The 20,293-nt window shown below is 40.3% G+C and overlaps 3 protein-coding genes across 8 annotated transcripts; 2 read left to right on the top strand and 1 right to left on the bottom strand.

Moving 5' to 3' along the window:
* Positions 1–653: 653 nt before the first annotated feature.
* On the bottom strand, positions 654–5,768 carry ccdc32 (coiled-coil domain containing 32). Of its 3 annotated transcripts, none has more exons than XM_015339270.2 (4): positions 5,621–5,768; positions 4,892–5,151; positions 3,469–3,625; positions 654–3,032 (listed from the first exon to the last, which is right to left on the bottom strand). In XM_015339270.2, the coding sequence occupies exons 2-4, from the start codon at positions 5,127–5,129 to the stop codon at positions 2,852–2,854; spliced, it is 576 nt and encodes a 191-aa protein (XP_015194756.2). In that variant the 5' UTR covers positions 5,130–5,151; positions 5,621–5,768; the 3' UTR covers positions 654–2,851. The 3 variants fall into 3 exon arrangements, with proteins under 3 accessions (XP_015194756.2, XP_006643119.2, XP_069049331.1); XM_006643056.3 differs by having other exon boundaries at positions 4,892–5,148; XM_069193230.1 differs by lacking the exon at positions 5,621–5,768 and adding an exon at positions 5,555–5,601 and having other exon boundaries at positions 4,892–5,148.
* A 128-nt stretch (positions 5,769–5,896) lies between these two features.
* Positions 5,897–12,459, top strand: pcmtl (l-isoaspartyl protein carboxyl methyltransferase, like). 4 transcript variants are annotated; one of them, XM_069193227.1, is made up of 9 exons: positions 5,897–6,003; positions 6,965–7,101; positions 7,446–7,550; positions 7,840–7,871; positions 8,278–8,382; positions 8,972–9,092; positions 10,020–10,105; positions 10,584–10,753; positions 11,958–12,459. In XM_069193227.1, the coding sequence occupies exons 2-9, from the start codon at positions 6,984–6,986 to the stop codon at positions 11,968–11,970; spliced, it is 750 nt and encodes a 249-aa protein (XP_069049328.1). In that variant the 5' UTR covers positions 5,897–6,003; positions 6,965–6,983; the 3' UTR covers positions 11,971–12,459. The 4 variants fall into 4 exon arrangements, with proteins under 4 accessions (XP_069049328.1, XP_069049327.1, XP_069049330.1 ...); XM_069193226.1 differs by having other exon boundaries at positions 8,239–8,382; XM_069193229.1 differs by lacking the exon at positions 7,446–7,550.
* Positions 12,460–12,564: 105 nt separating this feature from the next.
* On the top strand, positions 12,565–20,146 carry rpusd2 (RNA pseudouridine synthase domain containing 2). Its single transcript, XM_015339262.2, has 3 exons — positions 12,565–14,131; positions 14,633–14,929; positions 15,274–20,146. Exons 1-3 carry the CDS (start codon positions 13,496–13,498, stop codon positions 16,270–16,272), a joined length of 1,932 nt encoding a protein of 643 aa, XP_015194748.2. The 5' UTR covers positions 12,565–13,495; the 3' UTR covers positions 16,273–20,146.
* The last annotated feature ends 147 nt before the right edge of the window (positions 20,147–20,293 follow it).

Here is a 20,293-nt window from a genome sequence, read left to right as displayed (position 1 = left end):
CGAAGTGTAAAAAACAGTTAAAATCAAAGTTGGTTTAGTTAAGAGTTAATAAAGCTTCATTAGGTTAAAGTTGGAATGATAAACCAGAAGGGATATTCCAAGTTCAAAGAAATGGGTAACACTACACTTTCTCATATAACACAGGTTGCATATGTTGCACTTTAAAGACGTTACAAAGGCAAGTAAAGATGGAACCTTTCAATCTGTTACATCGCAGAATTTCAAAACAAGAAGCTCCTTGATTCCTGTATTGATCCTGCTGGTTATCAGTTAATCAACACAGGTTCAGTAAAAAAATTCTTCACCTCCCCCCTCACCCTCAGTCTTCTTATGCCCCACATCTACTATTTCACCTCTCCAGTCTCTTTTTATCAAGAATGCATTTTGTGAAGATTGAAAACACTCATGCTTAAAAAAAGAAATACAAGTTCTTTTTTGTATTTCAAAGAAAACATACAGTATACAGTATTCCTACTGTTCTTAACTTCAACACAGCAGCTAGGATGACTCAGACGGGGTATTGTGCAAATCAATCAAAAACCATTGGGAAAAGGGTGAATTATATGTCAAAGGCACCTCCTAGTGTTTCAGCACAGGGCAAAAAAATAAAAAAAACAAAGGCCCACATACCTAAGGGCCTAGGAGAACAAGGCTTCTGAATTATCACTTTTATTCTTGTATCAATTTGAGAATTGAAAGTGAAATGGAGACAATCTGTCCATTTACAAGTTATAGTCACAAATCACCTACAGTACAGGGATTAGGCATTACTACAGTTCTTGCTCAAGTACGCTGCCACCTGGTGGCAAACAAAAGGACAGCAAACTGAGTGTCTAGTGTTGTGAAATTACACAATTATTGATAAAGAAAGGGGAAACACTGACTTCTTGGGCACATGAATCATTATGACCCAACATTTTAAAACAGCTGACAAATCATGTGTGCATTGTACAACGAGACAGCATCTCAACATATGTTTTCAATAGGTTAAATTAGATTATCCTTTCCAGTGTGTCAGTGGGATCAACAGACCAAAACCAGCATCGATTCCCTTTCAGTATATTAAACCAAATGTATGATTTTCATAATTCCAAAATAAATTATAATCCATAATTAGTTTTGATACAAAAAACAATCTGTAATAATAAACGTATTTCTGTGAAACTTTGAAAGATTAATGAATCCCAATTCCCAATGAACAATTCATGTGGAAGACCTTTATGAGAGTTCTCCATATCCTGAATCTGATTATTACACAAAGAGCATCAAAAGAAATGTTATCCATACATGTCAGTCTTTAGAAAAATAAAATTATGGATTTTGGATATTAAATGTTTTGATGGCATTAGAATTGATGATTCATTACTGACTGTGATATTGTACACTCGGCTGCCTTGGTTATATAAGCACAAAATCAACTCATTAGTGAGAGTTTTGATTCTGCAAAGGTGATGAGGTGACCTGATTTGTTGAATGGTTAAAAAACTGGTGAAACAAAAAGACTGAAAGCAACCAGCGATGAATCCAGGTTTTGATATCAGTGAGTGTGGGGTAGACATGTGGAAGGATGCTGATTGTTGTGTTCAACAGACCGATCAATGGCGAGGTCCACGTCTGATTGACAGGACCAGAATCGATAAAAAGCACTGTTTTCGGCTATACAGGTTATATTGCTTCCTGTGTGGTCCACACAGCATACTAGCCTGTAACTTACACAGCACACCCGCTAGTTGATCATTTTAATAAGCTCAAAGAATTGATTTGCATATGTCACATCTCTTCAATTAAATGTCAGTGAACCACCAAACCACCAGTTTTGCAAATTTCCTGTTGAGTTTGTGAATTTGGCACAATTATAAGAGTCAATCTGATTCTGATGCTAAGTATAAGTGTGTTATTTACTGTATATCATTCCAAGTTTCATCTCATCTGCCCGGAAGGAATCACATTTTGGTTTGAAATACAAATGCATATTACATAACTTATATATATATGTAATATATACAGAAATTGTGTATGAAGTATGTTTCATACGTAATAATGCAGAAATTAAGTATGTCCTGTCCATATAAAAATATGCTGTCTTTAATGGTAACAGACTGGTAATACTCAGGTTTTAAATATGATTCAGAGTGCAGCGATTTGACCATATTCGTTCTGCACAGTATCCCTTCCACCAGTTCAGTTTGGAGCTCTCTGGATGCTAGAATGACTCATCTATGACTAAGCCCCTTAAAATCACCAGGAAAGTTAGAAGGCTGGGTGTTGTTTCCATGGAGCTGTAATGTAATGTGCATCTGCACATCTGTTTCATTGAATATCAAGCCACCTTCTAGTATTTTACTTTAACAAAAGCATAACATTCGTTTCGGTTCTACCTCCATCTGTAGAGCTCCAGTAAAATGGTACAGTACAGAAAGACATCTGAGTTGAGTTTTACCAACAGTACAGTAGGACGGGATCCTTTATGAAAACTATCTATTATAGTTTGTCAATTGAAATTCTATTGTACTATACTGTCTGTCCATACCAATTGATCTACTGTACCTCAATCTCCGCACATGCCACAGCTTTCCTGAAAATGATTTTTACTATCTCTGGCTGTAATAGAAGAATCTTGTAGTGTCATAGAATTGGGATTCAACAGTTATACAGTATGTACACAATTTAATTATGCCAAGCCTAATGATGAAAGAAGCGACAGGGATGTGAATTGCTAAAATTCTTTTGTGTCAACCTTCAGTTTGAGAGCCGCAGTGCGTCTGCTGCTCATTTAAATTTTCTTCACCTGGCCAGAACATGGTAACACTGATCACTGGAAGGACAGTTCAGCAGTCCGCCAAGATTATGCTTATTTTTCTGGTGCCTGGTTCTCTTCGTCTTCATCTTGCTCCTCTGCCTCAGCTCCTCTCAGCCCCTCCTCCGTGCCTGCTGTCTCTCTGGGCTCCTCTGGTAATAGGAGGTACTGCAGCTCTTCAGCGCTGATGGCCACTTTCTCTGGCTGGAGCCAGCGTTTTAGCTGCTCCAGGGCACTGTGCACAAAGGAGAAAGACTGTTTGCACACTGTTCACTCATGCCTCAGGTACTAGCCTGGAGTGTTAACCTACAGTACTCAGCGCCATGATGGTTCGAAAAAATCCTGCCACATTTCACATATATAAAATGTATATCAATAGCTCGCAAAGATGATTCATGATGATGAATACTTTTTAATACAAGTTAGAACTTTGATTCCTTCATGAAAAAACAAAACAAAAGAACACAAAGTCGACAGGCATGAACTATCTGTCCTAGGAATACTGAGATTGTTCAAAACTCTGTTTTGGATCTAGATTGACTAGAATCAACCAGCCAGATGGAAAAAAACCCAGTTATTTTAGTACATTTAGTTTCAAATGCCAGTGGTTTAAAATCTGTGAGCTAGTCATTAGAGGTTAAAGGCCGGGTACACTCCCACTGTCCACTCACCTCTGGTCAAAGTCACTGCCTTCCTGAAAGAGGTCTGAGATTTGTTCGTCCTGGAGGAATCTATCCCAGCATTCCTTCCTGGCTTGAGAGAGGGTGCGAAGCATTTCACGTGACGTCACTTCCTGCGACTGGCCCTTAATTCTGCGTAGACGGTTTTCTTGAGAGAGAAGACAGGAGATAAAAAAAGACACAAAAGACAGCACAACTCTTTAAAAAAAATGCAGAAAAACAAAGTACACTTATACCCCGGTATAAGAATGTTCGGTATACAAATGTTCGCTAATCCGAACATGAAGAATGTGTAATTTGTAATTCGTTATAAAAACGTAATTTCTCTAATCCCAATTTAGAAGTTCGAAAGTGACCAATTTTGTCCGAGAATCTTCTGCGAACAGTTGAGTTCAGCGCCACCAACAGCTGTCTGTTTCTGCGCGAGTGCAAGACATTGGTGTTAAGCGCTTTGTTTATGATCACAGCGAGTGTTTTTGTGTTTGTTTTGTAGTTGCTGTTCATTATGGCGTCTTAAGGGAGAGAAAAAGGTTATTTAGCGTAATATTCAACAACAGCGTGCACATTGTTCTAGCCGATTGTTTGGATAGCGATCTTCTACAAAATGAAATATGTAAATATTATATTATTTTACAGCTATAGTTGGCTTATTTGGTGAAGAACTGCATTGTTCACTAAGCTTGCTATAATGGTCTGTATGGTATTATATGTTTAAGGTGGAGTGAACTTGTCTTCGGTTCGGAACAGGGTGGAATTTTCCCCATAGCTAGCAGCCTGCTCAGTACCTGGATGGGAGACCTCCTGGGAAAACTAAGGTTGCTGCTTAGTTCACCCTGCGGTCCATGTGGGTCCTAATGCCACAGTACAGTGATGGGGACACTATACTGTAAACAGGCGCCGTCCTTCAGATGAGACGTAAAATCTCGAAAAGAGTAGGGGTGTAACCCCAGCGTCCTGGCCAAATTTCCCATTGGCCCTTACCAATCGTGGCCTCCTAATAATCCCCCTCTATGAATGGGCTACATTACTTTGCTCTAGATAGCTGGTGTGTGGCGAGTTGTCTGGCGCACTAAGGCTGCTGTCGCATCATCCAGGTGGATGCTGCACATTGGTGGTGGTTGAGGGGAGTCCCCATTACCTGTAAAGCGTTTTGAGTGGAGTGTCTAGAAAAGCGCTATATAAGTGTAAGCAATTATTATTACTATAAGAAATAATGGAATTTTAATTTTCGATTTACGATCTCCCGCCTTCCGAACAGATTTCCACGAACGAATTAGGTTCGGATACCGGGGTAGGAGCGTATATACATAGATACGAACGAAAGACTAGTTTGTTTTTTTTTTACTTTCCCCTCGCCCATCCAAGTGGGCAACTCGTCTCGGTGCATGGTGTCTTAAGGTCCCACCCCACTTACCCAGACTGGCAATGTACACTTCGGAGTCAGCCATGGGCGCCCATGCGCTGAGACGGGGGGCGTCCTCGGTCCCGTTAGCGACGGGGTGCTGCAGATTCTCGTGCGGCTGCGGTTCGAAAGAATCTGTGAACTCTGCCCCTGCCTGACCCCCGGCCTCGTGACCGGGCAGCCCCGAGCAGATCTCCGACCAGAGATCGCCGCTGGAGCGCGGCCGCTGCGTCTCCAGACTGTCGATCATGCCCTCGCTCTTTCGGGGTCTACTAGATCAGAAGAAAGGGCAGAATTCTGTCAGCATTTTCCCCACGAATCCCTCACAATTGTGGATTTCGAATTTGATCTGTAACACTTAATTTTATCATCGTTTTGAATAACCTGCATATTTATTTGCATGTATGTAAAAAGTGGCTGATATCTGATGTACTTCAAATGTGGATGCACATCTCTACCTATCTTTTTGCGTGTAACGTGAAACGTTGAGATAAACATTACAAATAATGTAAAAGCAAAATAGGTCTGTCGTCTTTATCCAGCTGCATAATTGTGACGGTCAGCGTTTAACCACATCGCACTGATCTTCCGAGAATATTTGAAATATATATCCAAATGAAAAAAGCATAATAAAAATATCGTTTTGAAGCAATCGCAACTATCAGTATGGCTAACCTGAAATGTAGAGCTTTTTTTCTTACTTGCATTGTAACAGAAAAAAACACACAAAGCGAAAATTACCTCCTGTTAGCAATTCAAGATATCTTTGTTTAATAATAAAACAACAAAGACAAAAATCCAGCAATTCTACTGCAAAGGAATCATCTTTTCTATTTATGTTAAATGAAATCCTTCTTCCTGTTATCTGCCCGCAAAACGATTTAGCATATCTCAGGGAAGGGGTAGAATGACATTCCAAGCAACCAATCATGTATGAGGTTGTGGTACTTTTGGTAATCTGATTTGGCGCTTTGTCTGTCAGTTTAACTTGAAGCTGTAACGCTATTGGGTAAAATAGTTTTCTTAGGCAACATTTCCCACCCCTTCCATGGAGGTTCAGTGCCGTAAAGTATTACAAAGTGTTGGTGAGTTTAAGCGGAGTTCAGCTCAGCTCAGCTGTGCAGGTGAGGTGTTCGCATCAGAAATGTGACTGGTGGTGGGAGAATATTCACCTTTGACATCAGTTTATTTACGAAGTACCGGTGGTGTTTTTTCAGTGTCCGTTTCCGGTGTTTCAAACTGATTTTATCCTCGGTTCTACTTCAGCGATGTTCCGTTACATCTTTATATTCTTCGAATATTACAATGTCATTTTAATTTTTCCCTAGCTCGTTGTGTAAAATATTACCATAGGTACCAACAGTCTAATGCTTATTATATCGTTAATTGGGAATTATTAAAATAATGTTTCGTTAAAGAGTTTTGCAAGTTCTGCGTGACGGTTAAAATTGATATCGACTGGCTGGAAACTTCGTTTCAGTTACACAGTTTATATAGTTACATCATGACATGGTCTCGCATAACACCCGTTTTACTGTTCAAAGTTAGCTGTGCTACTGTAACAAAACAGCCATCCTGCGACTTCAGATATGTTGTATCATCTGGCCGTGATACAGTATGTGTATGGGAACCACTTGACAACGTATCACAATAAGCACATCGCAGTTAGAAGTCTATTTGATAGTTCTGTTTTTTTGCTGTTGTGGATCATCATCAATGTAGACAGAAATACCCAGTAAGGCTATGTGATTTATTTTCTTTTGAGATGAATTGTTAGAGATCCAAGCATTTAAAATTAGACGTGATCAATACACAGTAAAATCAGAAAGAATAATTTACTCTTATGATGCTTTTGTGTTTGATTTCGTTTAAACATGTACAAATCCCATATAGTTTAACTAACCATGTGATGAAATGTGTCAATAAAAGCGTTTATTGTGTCAGTAAGGTCTTCATACAGTGAACGTGCCCACAAACTGTGTTTTTTGGTGTCAGGGAAGGGGGAAATGGATTATTTCAAGGTCATTGGGCAGGTCTCGGATTTCTGTCTAACGTTTCTGACTGTTGGTTTTGTGTGTTTGGCAGGGCTGACTCAGTGTGGGAAATGCGACTTGTTAGTCTCTTGGCTACAGTAGCTTTCCCAATGGGTGTGCTGCTGTCCAGGACCATGGCGCGCCTGTCCAATGGCAGAACACATGCAGAGCTCATCACCCGGCTCAAGGGTAACCTGGAATGACCACTGCATGATTGTCCTGATAGAAAAGGAAATAACCTTACCACTTGGTTTTGAGATTGCCTTTAAATTACAATCGCACCTCGACAAGTAGCGCAGTGGTATTTGACGTAATGTATGTTGTTCACATAGCTCTTTTGTGTACTTGTTGCACGCTGATCTATGCATTGTTGAGTCCGTTTCATTAAGGGATGTACAGAGATACATGTACACATGGATTGGGGCCTCTTTGGAAGAAGGGGTGTCTTCACTGTTCAGTAAAAGAAAACAGGATTCTTCTTTTTTGTTTGCGTGTTTATTTCATTGTTTGTTTTTTTACATCTTTTTCTTAAGATCGCGGAGTAATTACATCTGACAGCGTGTTTAATGTGATGCTGGCCACAGACCGTGGGCACTACACTAAAGACTTTCCCTATATGGATGCACCACAGTCTATAGGTATACTTTACAATTACACAGATGAGCTTTGCAGATTACATATGACTGGTTTATTAGCTTCGCTCTTTGAGATGTAGTATGAATTTCTGTAAATTTTAGCTATGAGACTTATTTGCAAATTGTGATTTTAAAGGTTATTAGTAATTGAAAAGTATGAAATATATTTTATTTAGAAATCCATGTTTCTCCGTACCAAGTAATTTCTACATTTACATACTGTATCTAGGTAGTTGAATGGAGCCCTATTACAGGCACCGGTGACTAATTGACTTTATATTTGTTGTCGCAGGGTACAAGGCTACCATTAGTGCCCCACACATGGTAAGTCAAATACCATCACAAATCGTGAAGGCATTGTAAGTGTTACTGTAACGATTGAAGTAAAAATAAAAAACATTGTGACAACCTATGCTTTCTGTATAGCTTAACCTGTATTGTTTGTCACTTTGTTATGTTACAGTATATTGGATCATGAAAAACTTATTGAATGCATTCAGTGGTTCATATAAGACATAATGGAATGCCTTTGTCTCGACTTTAAATGTTTGACATTCCTCAAGTGGGAGTTTATTTTTGATGATGTTATGTTTTCAGCCTTTTTTCTTTTTTAGAGAAAAGGGGCAAACATCTCGGCAGCAATTGGTTTTAAGTCTCTTAAATACTGTATTCTGCCTTGGCTTTCATTCAGATTAAGTTAACGGCACGTGAGTGTGTTTGTCTTGTGCAGCATGCCCATGCTTTGGAGGTGCTGAGAGACAAGCTGACTGAAGGAGCCACAGCCCTGGATGTGGGCTCGGGCAGTGGCTATCTCACTGCCTGCTTTGCAAGAATGGTATGTTGAAAGTTCACTGCTGCCTTTGAAAGTATTATTACAGTACCTTCCTTCTGGGGCCCTAACTCTGCCTATCTGAAGCAACATCTTCAGATAAATTAATATTTTTTGATAAGTCGTTCAGGTGTGTAGCTATGACAGCATGCATAGGCTGCAAAGGAACAAGTAATAAGTTTATTCCGTGCTGAAAAGAGAAGAAAGAAAACACAACGTTTCAGCTGTGGATCCTTCTTCGATTGTCAAGGTTACGTAGGTTAGGTGGTCGGGGTCAGGAAAGAGGGCCCCATTGGAGGGATCATCCTGTAGGATAGGAAAGTTGTTGTTAATGGTCCTGGGGATAGAGAGTGTGTTAGGGTGGTAGGGAAGCACCAAAGGAATGCGGTTGCTAGGCCGGGAGTTCCTGATCGAGCTGATGATCCTGATGGCTGTTTTTGGCTCGGGTGAGGGCACCGTCAATAACACAAGTGGGGTATTCACTGGTGATGAAAAAACAGAGGATCATCTGTGATATCCAGTTTAATTTCTGCTCGTTGTGCAGTATATGTTCTCAGCATACCCTTCTCTCCCCGGCTGTTCTGTCCCTGGTCAGGTGGGTTGTTCGGGGAGGGTGATTGGAATTGAGCACATTGCTGAGCTTGTGGAGGAATCCATTCGAAATGTCCAAGCCGATGACCCAGACCTGCTCACCTCTGGACGGGTTAAGCTTCTTGGTAAGAACAGGAATCTCTTGCCTAGGGGGGGCCTATGTAATTGCTTTTGCAGCTAATCTGTACCCTGTATGAGAGTGGCTCTTCTTACCCCGAGTAAGTAATAATAATAATAATAATAATAATAATTGCTTACACTTATACAGCACTTTTCTGGACACTCCACTCAAAGCACTTTACAGGTAATGGGGATTCCCCTCCACCTCCGCCAGAACGCTCACCACACATCAGCTATCAGTGTGGAGGAGAGCAGAGTAATGAAGCCAATTCATAGAGGGGGATTATTAGGAGGCCACGATTGGTAAGGGCCAATGGGAAATTTGGCCAGGACAGGGTTACACCCCTACTCTTTTCAAGAAATGCCCTGGGATTTTTAATTACCACAGAGAGTCAGGACCTCGGTTTTACGTCTCATCTGAAGGACGGCGCCTGTTTACAGTATAGTGTCCCCGTCACTACACTGGGGCATTAGGACCCACATGAACTGCAGGGTGAGCGCCCCCTGCTGGCCCCACTAACACCTCTTCCAGCAGAAACCTTAGTTTTTCCCAGGAGGTCTCCCATCCAGGTACTGACCACGCTCACACCTGCTTAGCTTCATTGGGTTGCCAGTTGTGAGTTGCAGGGTGACATCTGTGGCACTAATATACCATGATAACTTAAATAACTTAATTTAAATTCTTAGAGGTAGCTGCACAGTGAGACAACAGGATTGTGTTGTCTTTTCAGTTTTTCCAGTTGCCTTTGTTTAAAGTAACTAAAACGAATGGTAGATGGAGACATGTGATACATCCTGCTATACTATTGCAAGAAAAACTTCATGTTATATAGGAACTGACAAACAGATCATAATATTCAGTGTGATCGGCAGCGAGAAACGTGATCAAGCTCTTGGACTCTCATTTCTTATGATCGGTTTATCTTTTCCAGTGGCAGATGGTCGGCAGGGTTTCCCAGAGGGAGCCCCGTATGATGCCATCCATGTGGGCGCGGCAGCCGCTGCAGTTCCCAAAGCAGTAAGAACTGGGCTGAGGGGAATTAGAAGTAGTGGTTTGTGGACCTGTGCAGGCTTTGCCATGGAGTTAAAATGAGCACAATTGGGCAACATTCAGCAAGATGGATTTATGTTGATTGCACTTATTCCAATGCAGAGTAATTGTCTTCACCTGGTGAAACAATATTTTAGCCAAACTAATAAACTCACTGTACTCCCCTATCATCAGTTCCACCTCACCTTAATTAAGCAGGATGTCTTTCTTCTCGTATTGGAGTGACACATACAGCTGTGTTTAGGCTTGGGAGCAAACCCACCTGTAGCTTTTCTGTAGCAGTTTAGGATTTACCTGTGGGCAGCAGTGGGTAGGTGAAGCTTTTTGCAGACTGTCACCATTAGGGAACTGAACGGAAGAAAGACGGTGTATTTCAGTCGACATATACAGACGGATATGAAAATATTGTGAGGGAAGAAATGACCCATTGTGTGCCTTGTGGCAGCTGTTGGCCCAGCTGAAGCCAGGGGGGAGGCTGGTCCTGCCTGTGGGTCCCGAGGGAGGAAGCCAGGTGCTGGAGCAGTATGACAGACAGAGTGATGGCTCCTTCTCCAGGAAGGCCCTGATGGGAGTCATCTATGTTCCCCTCACTGACAAGGATCATCAATGGCCCAGGTATGATGATGGAACTGTGTAAATCTGTGCTTTTCATGCGTGCTGTGAGCGCTGCATCTGTCAGCGTCATGAGCTCAGAAATACAACCCTTCAGCAGTCCATCTGTCCTCCATATGTATCCTTGGTCTCTCTTGATTGTTGTTCTTCTATTCATATTCACCAAATCAATCTGATTAATCTTTTATCTGAGTTAAATTAATGAATTTGTATCTTACATTTATCTGCAGTAGTAAGTTGTGTTTGATACATATAAGGTGAATCACAATATGCTCATTACAAATCAGTGTATTCAGCATGACCACTTTCAAGCTGGTGGAAACATTTTTCCCGTCAGCTGGCTTTAAAGTCCTACCACTGACCTGCTTCAAAATGGACAGTTTTTCGTTCTTCTACATGAACATACTGCTGTCGTGTACAGATGCTTCTTTTACCTCGGTGATAAAAAACAAAAGTCAGAGATCAGATAGATAGATAATACTTTATTAATCCCGTAGGGAAATTGATGTGTTACAGCAGTCCAGCCCAAGACAAGCAAAACAGACATCAGAATAGTTATAAAACAAAAGACAAACAAGATAAATAAAAATAAATACATAGGTGTGTGCAAAATGTGCTGATCATAGTCACTGTAAAAACAATAAAATATGTGCAAAATGTGCATAGGTTTATACGGACTGATTGTCCAAAAAGTACAATGGAGTAAACATGCTGTCCATAGAGGAGCAAATGAAGGGCTGAAAGTCCTAGCCACGGGCAGCCTACCCTGACAGCCGCCGGGAGGAAAGACCTGCGGAAACGTTCCCTTGAACACCGTAGCTGGAGCAGTCTGTTGCTAAAAGTGCTCTGCTGCCCAGTAACAGTCCCATGAAGCGGATGAGAGGTGTTGTTCATGATGGCTGTGAGCTTGGTCAGCATTCTCCTCTCAGCCACCACCTCCATGGGGTCAAGGCTCATCCCCCAGCCCAGTGCCAGCCTTCTTGATGAGTTTATGGAGCTTATTTGCATCTTTTGTCATGATGCTGCTGCCCAAGCACACAACAGCGTAGAAGATGGCTGCTGCCACCACTGATTCATCATAAGTGATGTTCAGAAAGCATCGGCATGACAGACTCCTATCTGTGTTTGCTAGTTTGTTCTTTTCTATCTGCTGCTGTTTGTGCGTTACATTACAAGATGGGCAATCTATTATGTGTTTCTTCCGCAGAGGAGAGCTCTGACAGACATATCCTTCGGAGGGGGGTTCTGCAGGGAGGGGTTCTGGTGCTGCAGTTGCTGAAGGGAAACTATTGCAACCACAGACTACAATGTGTTACACCCCCCCTTTACTCCAGTGGGATGACTGTGCAGAATTCTTGCCAGCTGCCTCCAATTTCTGAAACTAATTTCAGATTAACCATAGTAACAAGGCTTAATACTGTGCTTTTTGGACAATGGATGTGATGTGGATAGGAATGAGAGTGAGAAAACAATAGCGGTGTTCTGATTTTTTAAAGGGACACCCAAGTATTCTTGGAGAACAGGATAGATCAGAAACTCAATTAAAGAGTAAGACTAACAGAATCTTAAACAATGAGAAAATTTGTTTGAGTCCGGATTATTAAGATTGCAGCATCTGCATCTGTTGGTTTTGGTCTATAGTATCTTAAACCATGCATACTAATTGTAAATAAAACTGTAATATATGTCAATAAAAACATCTAAAGGTTTTCCAGTTATTTCCCTATTTCTAATCAAGACCTCTTCACTCTGTCTTGTTCTTCATGAATTTCAGTCTTTTTGCTTTTGTGCCTTAGGAATTGAAGTGTTTCACTGAAATAGGCTGTGTAAACACATGGTAGATGACATTTCATATGCAGACAAATGTGAAGTATTACATCCTGGTAAAAAAAAAAAGATTTAAGAAGGTACTTAATAAAAAGTTGTTTGTATTGATACAATTTACATCTGAAAGATGTGGGAAGAAATAAAAAAACAAACGGTATAGATAAAACCAATATGACTTTAAATCAATGGATATTACATTAACATTGTACAAATTTGTGTTAAAATTGTACATCAGTAACGCCTGTAAGACTCCACGTAGAATAATGACTAAATATTACTAAAGAGCAACCCGATACATTCCCACAATTAAAGGAATGTCCACCACGGAGACATTCCAAGAACAAAAACTAAACATTTTTAGTTTTGAGAAAACTATAAAGGGACCTCATTCAGTATTTCAAAATTCTCAATCAAAATTGACAAAGGTAGTCTGACAGATTAAAGAATCAACCGAGTATAAGAATTTGAGGAGATGCTTTACAAAAGGATTTCTGAAGTCTGGAATAAATTACCCAAACAACTTGTTGAAGAAATTTATTTTAACAAACATTGAGGTTATCGGATAATTAACTACTGGCAACCAAAGTTGCTAGCTGGGTTGAACGGCATCCAACGGTTTGTAAATTTCCTACGTTCTTTTCTTTTAAGGCGTAGCTACATAGTCCTTGATGACGTAATTACACTGCGACATCTACTCCTACTGCTACTAGGACCTTGGAACATCTTTTGCGAAAGAGAACACGTGAATCTCATGTCCAGAACTGTATTCAGAACCGCATACGAAAAACTGTTTTCAGTTTTAAACATAATATAACCACGACTGAACTTAAGTATTGCAGTATATAACTTGTCTACCACGAACAGGGTATCGAGCTATGCATTTCGTGTAAATGGACATCAAAACGTAAGTATTCGTACATGCAACACTGGACTAAAATAGGTCGGATTCAACGGTTTTTTTCTTCTGTCTTGACGGTACCAACCAGTTACAAAAATGTGTGGAGTCTAGTTACCAAAAGCTGCATGGTTTCCAGCTCTCCCCGGAAAAGGTTGAAACAAAGTCTTGCAATTCATCATAACTCAGTTCATCCATTTGGGCAAATGGATACTAGTAATCCCGTAGAAAGAAAAGGTGAAGCGGACAGTGGTACCGCAGCTTCAGGCAAAATAGAAATAACAAAACGGAAAATCGCCGAGATCGAGGAGCCTGAACATGACAGTCGCAGAAAGAAGCGACGAGGCGGAGGAGGAAAGAAGCTTCCGCCGGGAGAGAGGTATGTGCCTCCGCCTCAGAAGCGAAACCCCGGCGTCAGCTTCAGCCAAGAGCATTTTAAAGAGACAAGTTACTACTTCGAGGGGGGTCTCCGGAAGGTCTACCCCTATTATTTCGACTTCCAGACCTACTGCAAGGGCCGCTGGGTTGGTAAAAGCCTGCTTGAAGTGTTTCGTACCGAGTTTCGCGCTGAACCTTTGGAGTATTATATACAGGCTGCCAAGAAAGGCCGAATCAGACTGAATGAGAAGCCTGTTGAGGACCTTAATATAATTCTTAAGGTAAGTCTTCTATGGTGCATGTGATGTTTCATCATGTTTTATTCTACTGTAATGAAAATAAACTCAAACGAATAGCACCCTTTCTCAGGTACAGGGAGAAATCACGCCAGCAGTACGTTTTGCACCCTGAAGTTAATAGCCTGTCGTTGAATTTTGGCTTTTATAGTGCACTGTTCCAAGACATCTCAGAAAAGGGAAAAAATCTCTAGGTTTTACTGGCAACTCTACCCTCTTTAACTTACTAAACACACAAAAAAACTGTAGTAAATAAGCCCTGAATTCAGACAATTGAGAATTTTTCAACCCTCTGTTGAATTAGTTTTAAATTAGTTGTTTTTTAAAAAATGATCAAGTCATTCAGTCTTATTTACTGCAGCAATATCATCCCTGGCTACATTCCAGCAGGTAACTGATTTCTCTACACTGTGTTGCTTTGATGCCCTGATCTGTATCCTTCAGCAAGTCAGTAAAGGCTGTTGTGTGCCCCCAACTCACTTGCAGAACAACGACTTCCTCAGGAACACCGTGCACCGCCATGAGCCGCCAGTGAGTGCCAAGCCCATGGAGATCCTGGTGGATGACGGAGAGCTGCTGGTGGTGGACAAGCCGGCCTCGCTGCCTGTTCATCCCTGCGGCCGCTTCCGCCACAACACCGTGATCTTCATCTTGGGGAAGGAGCGGGGGCTGAGCAGCCTGCACACAGTGCACCGGCTGGACCGGCTGACCTCGGGCGTGCTGCTGTTCGCCCGCACACTGGAGGCCTCGCAACGACTGGACCAGCTGGTGCGCGACAGGCAGGTGAGTCAGGGGGACATCGCCTTCTACTGCTGTCGTACCCTTAGGACAGTTGCAAATTTTGTTTTGCTGGCATCGGAAATCTGTTCCGTCCTCTGCTGCTCCGCGGAGCTTTACTGCGTTGTCAGTATGTCAAACTAGGGTTCAAACTAGATTTACAGAGGAGCTTTTTTTTATAAACCTATGAACGTAGTTATCCACGTTTTGCTAACACAGTATGTTTTTGCGACTGTGATTGAAGCGCAACCTCCGAGTTGTGAATGGGAATATTTTAAATGAGTCGCGGAGACGTGGAGGGTTTGGAGGTTATCCCCAGTGAGGCTCAGGGGGGTGCTCTTGTCTTGCAGCTGGAAAAGGAGTATGTGTGCCGGGTGTTGGGGGTGTTCCCGGAGGGAGAGCTGGTGTGCGAGGAGCCGATCTTGGTGGTTTCCTACAAAGTGGGCGTGTGCCGCGTTGACCCGCGGGGGAAGCCCTGCCGCACGGTGTTCCACAGGCTCCGCACCGACGGCCGCTCCAGCGTGGTGCAATGCCGGCCTCTGACTGGGCGTACCCACCAGATCCGCGTCCACTTGCAGTTCCTGGGTCACCCCATCCTCAACGACCCCATATACTGCTCGGCGGCGTGGGGGCCTGAGAGAGGCAAGGGGGGCCACATCGGTGTGGATGACGAGCAGCTCCTCAGGGCCCTGGTGGAGGAACATCGGGCCAAGGAGAGCCTTCATCTTCTGGACATCACCGAAGAGGATCTGCCTGGTGGCGCGCTGATGCAGGGGAAGGAAGGTGTGGCACATGTGAGTAGCTGTGACGTGGCTGAAAGTAAGTGTGGGGCAGACAAGAAAAGTTGTAGATCCGATGAAAAGGCTGAGGTGGTAAGTGTCTGTGATTTCCCCGAAGCAGAGCTGTCTAATTTACACAAGGATGACAGTTGCACAACTGAAAGAAAAACTAAGTTTTTAACTAATAGTGCCAATAAGAGTATTCAAAGCACAGACAGTGTGCCTGGGAATCATTCAGGATTTTCTGCTGCTGAACCTCAGTGTGATACCACTGTGGAAGTGGGGCACAGCAAAGTGAGAGAAGATCTTGCAGATAATTTGGGCTCAGAGAGAGGATGTACAAAGAACAAAGAGAATGTACAAAGAGAAGAACTGGATGATACTGGTACGAGATCAGAATCTCCTAAAGTTGTTAAAGACCCCTTATGTAGTGAGTGTAAAATTGTGCGGAAAGATCCTACAGAAAAGGAGCTGATAATGTACCTTCATGCCCTGAAGTATAAAGGCCCTAACTTTGAGTACTCCACCCGATTGCCTGACTGGGCCAAGGAGGAATGGCAGGAGGACTGAAGAGATGTGTTTGTGTGTGTCAATACTTGGATATAGAAGCACATTTGTTTTCTTTTTGGGAATGTAAGAAGGTTGTCGGGGAATTAACACTGCTATATGAATAGTTACCAATTCCGCAATTACATTTGTGTCCTTAATCTGTACAGTGCCAACCATATTGAAAGTCCTGTGAATCCCACTAAAATTAATACAGTATTCAGTGTGATTTTCCCCATAATATGTTCTTCCCTGGATTTCATCAGGCCATATCCTTCTAATTTTTATTTCACTAGCAAGCCAATGCCACTTGTATAAAACTACATTTAATTGAATTAGTGGTATACTAAATTTAACTGTTTAGAGTTGATTATATGTTTTTATTTTAATATTGGCTCTGGCACTAAAGAAATGTACAGGATTTTATTTTTTTCATTTTATAGTACCCTAAAATCAGTCCAAACTGGTACAAATTGTTTGAAAAATTAAACTTTTACAGAATTTTCCTGATTTGCTCTGGGCCGGGCATAAGAAATTGATTAATTTGTGTATAATTCTAATAATATCAAGTTTCACTATCCAATAAATTACCAAAAGAAAATGTTTTTTTTGCTTGATTTATTGTAGTTTAAATCTAACTGATTTGCTGCTTATGTTTAAATTCTAGTTTTCTCTTAAAACCTGGGTTTTGTTTGCTCCAAATGTTACTTTGAATGATGATAAAACACATACTTTGTTTTGCAAGAAAATACCTTTTATTTTGACAGTTCAGTATAAGCATTACAATATTAAAAATAATCAACTGAATCTGACACATTTGTTTAAAAAAACTAACGTGTTTTAACATCTTCTTCTGCAAATAATACTGAGCATCAAAAAGAAACATAACAATGTATGAATCTATATTTTAATGAAAATAAAATATTTAATTCAGATATTAATTAAATTTAAATTAATTGATGATTTGACTTTCACAGTGACCCCTACTTGATTGACCAGAGTTCATCAGCATAGCAAATGTACTTGTCCTGTTTGATCGGTAAAATACTAAATGCACTTATTACAAAATAATCCTTTTCCAGATGATAACCTTTTGAACTAATTGCTTTTGTAAGTGATAAGTTGCTCGGTGTATATTAAATTAAAGCTTTTCAAAAAATAAGCGGAACTCGGGTATCACCTACAGAATGTAGGAAGCAGTTTTGACTTTTGTTTCTTTTCCCCATATTTCTAAGTCTCTGGTTTTCGTTGTTTTATTTCAGGCAGATCAAAAGCCTACATGTTAGACTTAACTAGGGCAATTCAAAATTAATGTTCACAAAGCATTCATGGACATTGGCAGAATCTAAACCTCACTCTTTTTTCGGAATGATGACTTAAGTTACTGCAGAAACATTGCACGCTGCGCTCTCACTTGTACTATATATTCTTGAAATCCATACCGATTTGGAAAAAAGAAACAGTTTTGCTGACGAATGTAACTGCGTATGTTCATACGATTGATTTGTGTCTCAGAAATGCAAATTATGTGGTCCTAAGGTTCAGGAGTACAGCATGATCCAGTACTTTTTGCAGATCCGTTGCGTTAAAATAAAACTGCACCAACCAGGGAAGTACTAAGGCTTGCTTTTTGAACATCCAAATTGTGTACTTGTTGTAGCCATGCATTCACCCAGTGTGAACAGTACATTGCATAACATACTTATTCCATACATGGTGGATTCCTGTGCACTGCATCAGCTGAAATTATATTAAGGAAACTAGCTTCTCAGACTAGTTCAATTGTGCCAGTTTTTTAATGGTCCTTGTTCAGCACATCTATGCAAGATACATTTTACTGATTAAAAAAGCTACCAAACTAACATCATGTGTTTAGAATACATTCAGAACATATTAAATGCAAACCTTTGACACAAATAACATTTCTTAAGAATCACACATTCTCTTTATCAAAATATATTGAATTACTTAATCTAGGAGTTCTCAACCTTGGACCTGGGAGACTCTTGTGTCTCCTGGTTTTCATTAGAACTGAGCTTTTAATTACTGGTGCTACTGATGCCTTTAAATGATTTACTTTTGCTTTTTGTTTTCCTGCTTCTGTACCCAGGCCTTAGTTTAAAAAATATTGTACTTCGGGATTTTTTTTTATCAAACAGAAACATAATCATTCTCTCGTTAGCTTTCTTAAATGTTATGGACATACACAGGTGGGATCGACAGTGTATCAAACACAGAGGTCTGTCTGGTTAAACATTGGGCAATATTTAACTAGTGTTTGATATTAAATCACCAGAAATTGTTGGCACATACAAATCCCGTTCAACTTTTTGAGAAGCATATTGTTTTTAAAAAAATCAATTAGCCCATGGTTTACTACCCAGGAACAAAAACCAGATGGTACAGGACCAGTGTTGCAAAACAGCGGACTTAATGATCATGCAGGTCCCTAATTTGGGAAATTTCAGCATTACATTCTAAAACAAGCATAATGGCTATTTTATGTCTGCAGTACATTATTAGAAATGCTACTATTTTAAAAGCTTAAAAAGATGTTTTAATTTCAACAAACCCATTTAAAAGGAAGCTTGTTTTGAAAAGGGGAATACACTCTTCATATTTGAATAATTTCTTTCTCCCTTTACAGTCTTTTCTTAGTCATGCTGCACAAGGTGTCAGCTGAAAAAAACGAATGGAAGCCTTTTCAAAAGAGCGAGGGCGAGGATTTAGTAAATCTTTGTAAGCTCAGAGCGAGTTGCTATTGTGTTGCATTGATGAGAATTTCCTGCTGATAATGGCAAGGGGTCAGATAAATGAAAACTGAGGTAGAGTCCTTTCATAAAATTTATAAGAGTGAAATATGAATTTTCCGCATCAGCTGACATGTCTATGGAATATTTAGTTTTACTTATCACAAAGCACCATCTTTGTGTGGTATCATTTTAATTCAGAATATATATATATATTCAGTTTATGAAAAATATATTTAAACCTAAACACATTTTGTTAATAAAAAACATAGCCTCTAATGTTTTTTTAAATAATACTATTGATTCATTTGCACCAAGATAAATTCACCTTTTTTTGGCCTGAACCATCATTTGTAGGAAATTGAGAGTAAATATTATCTATCTTGTGTTAAAAAGTTAAAAAGTGGACCGTCGTACATACAAAAAGGGGTTTTAAGTATTAGGATCCACTTTGGCACACTGATATACAAATAATAACATGGACACATCCTGTACAGTAGGTATTGTACAGCTAACAGTTACTGGGCAAATCTATTCACTTAAACATTTTCGGTATAAAACAGTACTATGTGTTATGTATACTGTATCAATTATTTCAATTTCTACAATTAAAAAAAATATATTTTTTTTATCTGTTTGATATGAAATAATACAAAGGACAGCCAGGAGGTGGCAGCCTTGGGACTCTGTCAACTCAAAATCTGAACATTTGAAAATGTGAATCTTTAACATTAGTTAAAGCTGGAAAATGTGCTAACAATTCTCCGATGTCAATACCCTGCTTAGAAATAAATGCCTTATGAATGTTGCCTGGCTTATTGATCATCATGAATCTAGCTACTTGCAGACATGATGGCTTTTACAATGGTTGCAGAGGTTGACTTCACAGAAAGAAGGGGGAATGTGATACAGTTAGGGACTATTCTGTGTAGAGTCAGATTGTTTGCTTTATTCTGTATATGTAGATAGATGCTTCAAATTATGGTTTATACTGTCTTTTTGGAGCCATTTAATGTTCTCCAGGTTATTGCTTTTGTGTGAACTGTGTCTGCTAAATATACAAGCATGAAAATAAAGCTCAGGTTATTTGGAAATGTTTGATTAGGGCTTGCAACAACACTGTCAGCAAATAAAATGTTGCATATTGAGAGCTTCAAATGAGTTTTGTACAAGGGTATGCTCACATGTGTAGGACAGGAATGTTACTTGTAGCAATCTGAGGTTTAGGCTGGTTAACTGGGAAATTAATGAAAATGCTCAAATTGAAATAACAGCTTGATTTCTAAAATAAATAG

The sequence above is a fragment of the Lepisosteus oculatus genome, chromosome 8, assembly GCF_040954835.1.
Source record: "Lepisosteus oculatus isolate fLepOcu1 chromosome 8, fLepOcu1.hap2, whole genome shotgun sequence".
In the NCBI taxonomy this organism is placed as follows: Eukaryota; Metazoa; Chordata; class Actinopteri; order Semionotiformes; family Lepisosteidae; genus Lepisosteus; species Lepisosteus oculatus.
This window is presented reverse-complemented; position numbering and strand designations above follow the sequence as displayed.

Bases quoted from the DNA above. Each gene is read 5' to 3' on its own strand.
- rpusd2 (XM_015339262.2), top strand. From the start codon at position 13,496: ATGCAACACTGGACTAAAATAGGTCGGATTCAACGGTTTTTTTCTTCT. The intron at 14,132-14,632 runs GTAAGTCTTCTA...ACTCACTTGCAG, and splicing joins ACCTTAATATAATTCTTAAG to AACAACGACTTCCTCAGGAA. The intron at 14,930-15,273 runs GTGAGTCAGGGG...CTTGTCTTGCAG, and splicing joins AGCTGGTGCGCGACAGGCAG to CTGGAAAAGGAGTATGTGTG.
- pcmtl (XM_069193226.1), top strand. From the start codon at position 6,984: ATGCGACTTGTTAGTCTCTTGGCTACAGTAGCTTTCCCAATGGGTGTG. The intron at 7,551-7,839 runs GTATACTTTACA...TTGTTGTCGCAG, and splicing joins GGATGCACCACAGTCTATAG to GGTACAAGGCTACCATTAGT. The intron at 8,383-8,971 runs GTATGTTGAAAG...GTCCCTGGTCAG, and splicing joins CTGCCTGCTTTGCAAGAATG to GTGGGTTGTTCGGGGAGGGT.
- ccdc32 (XM_069193230.1), bottom strand. From the start codon at position 5,586: ATGCAAGTAAGAAAAAAAGCTCTACATTTCAG. The intron at 5,149-5,554 runs GTTAGCCATACT...CTGATCTAGTAG, and splicing joins AAAAAAGCTCTACATTTCAG to ACCCCGAAAGAGCGAGGGCA. The intron at 3,033-3,468 runs GTGAGTGGACAG...CTTTGTGCACAG, and splicing joins GGCAGTGACTTTGACCAGAG to TGCCCTGGAGCAGCTAAAAC.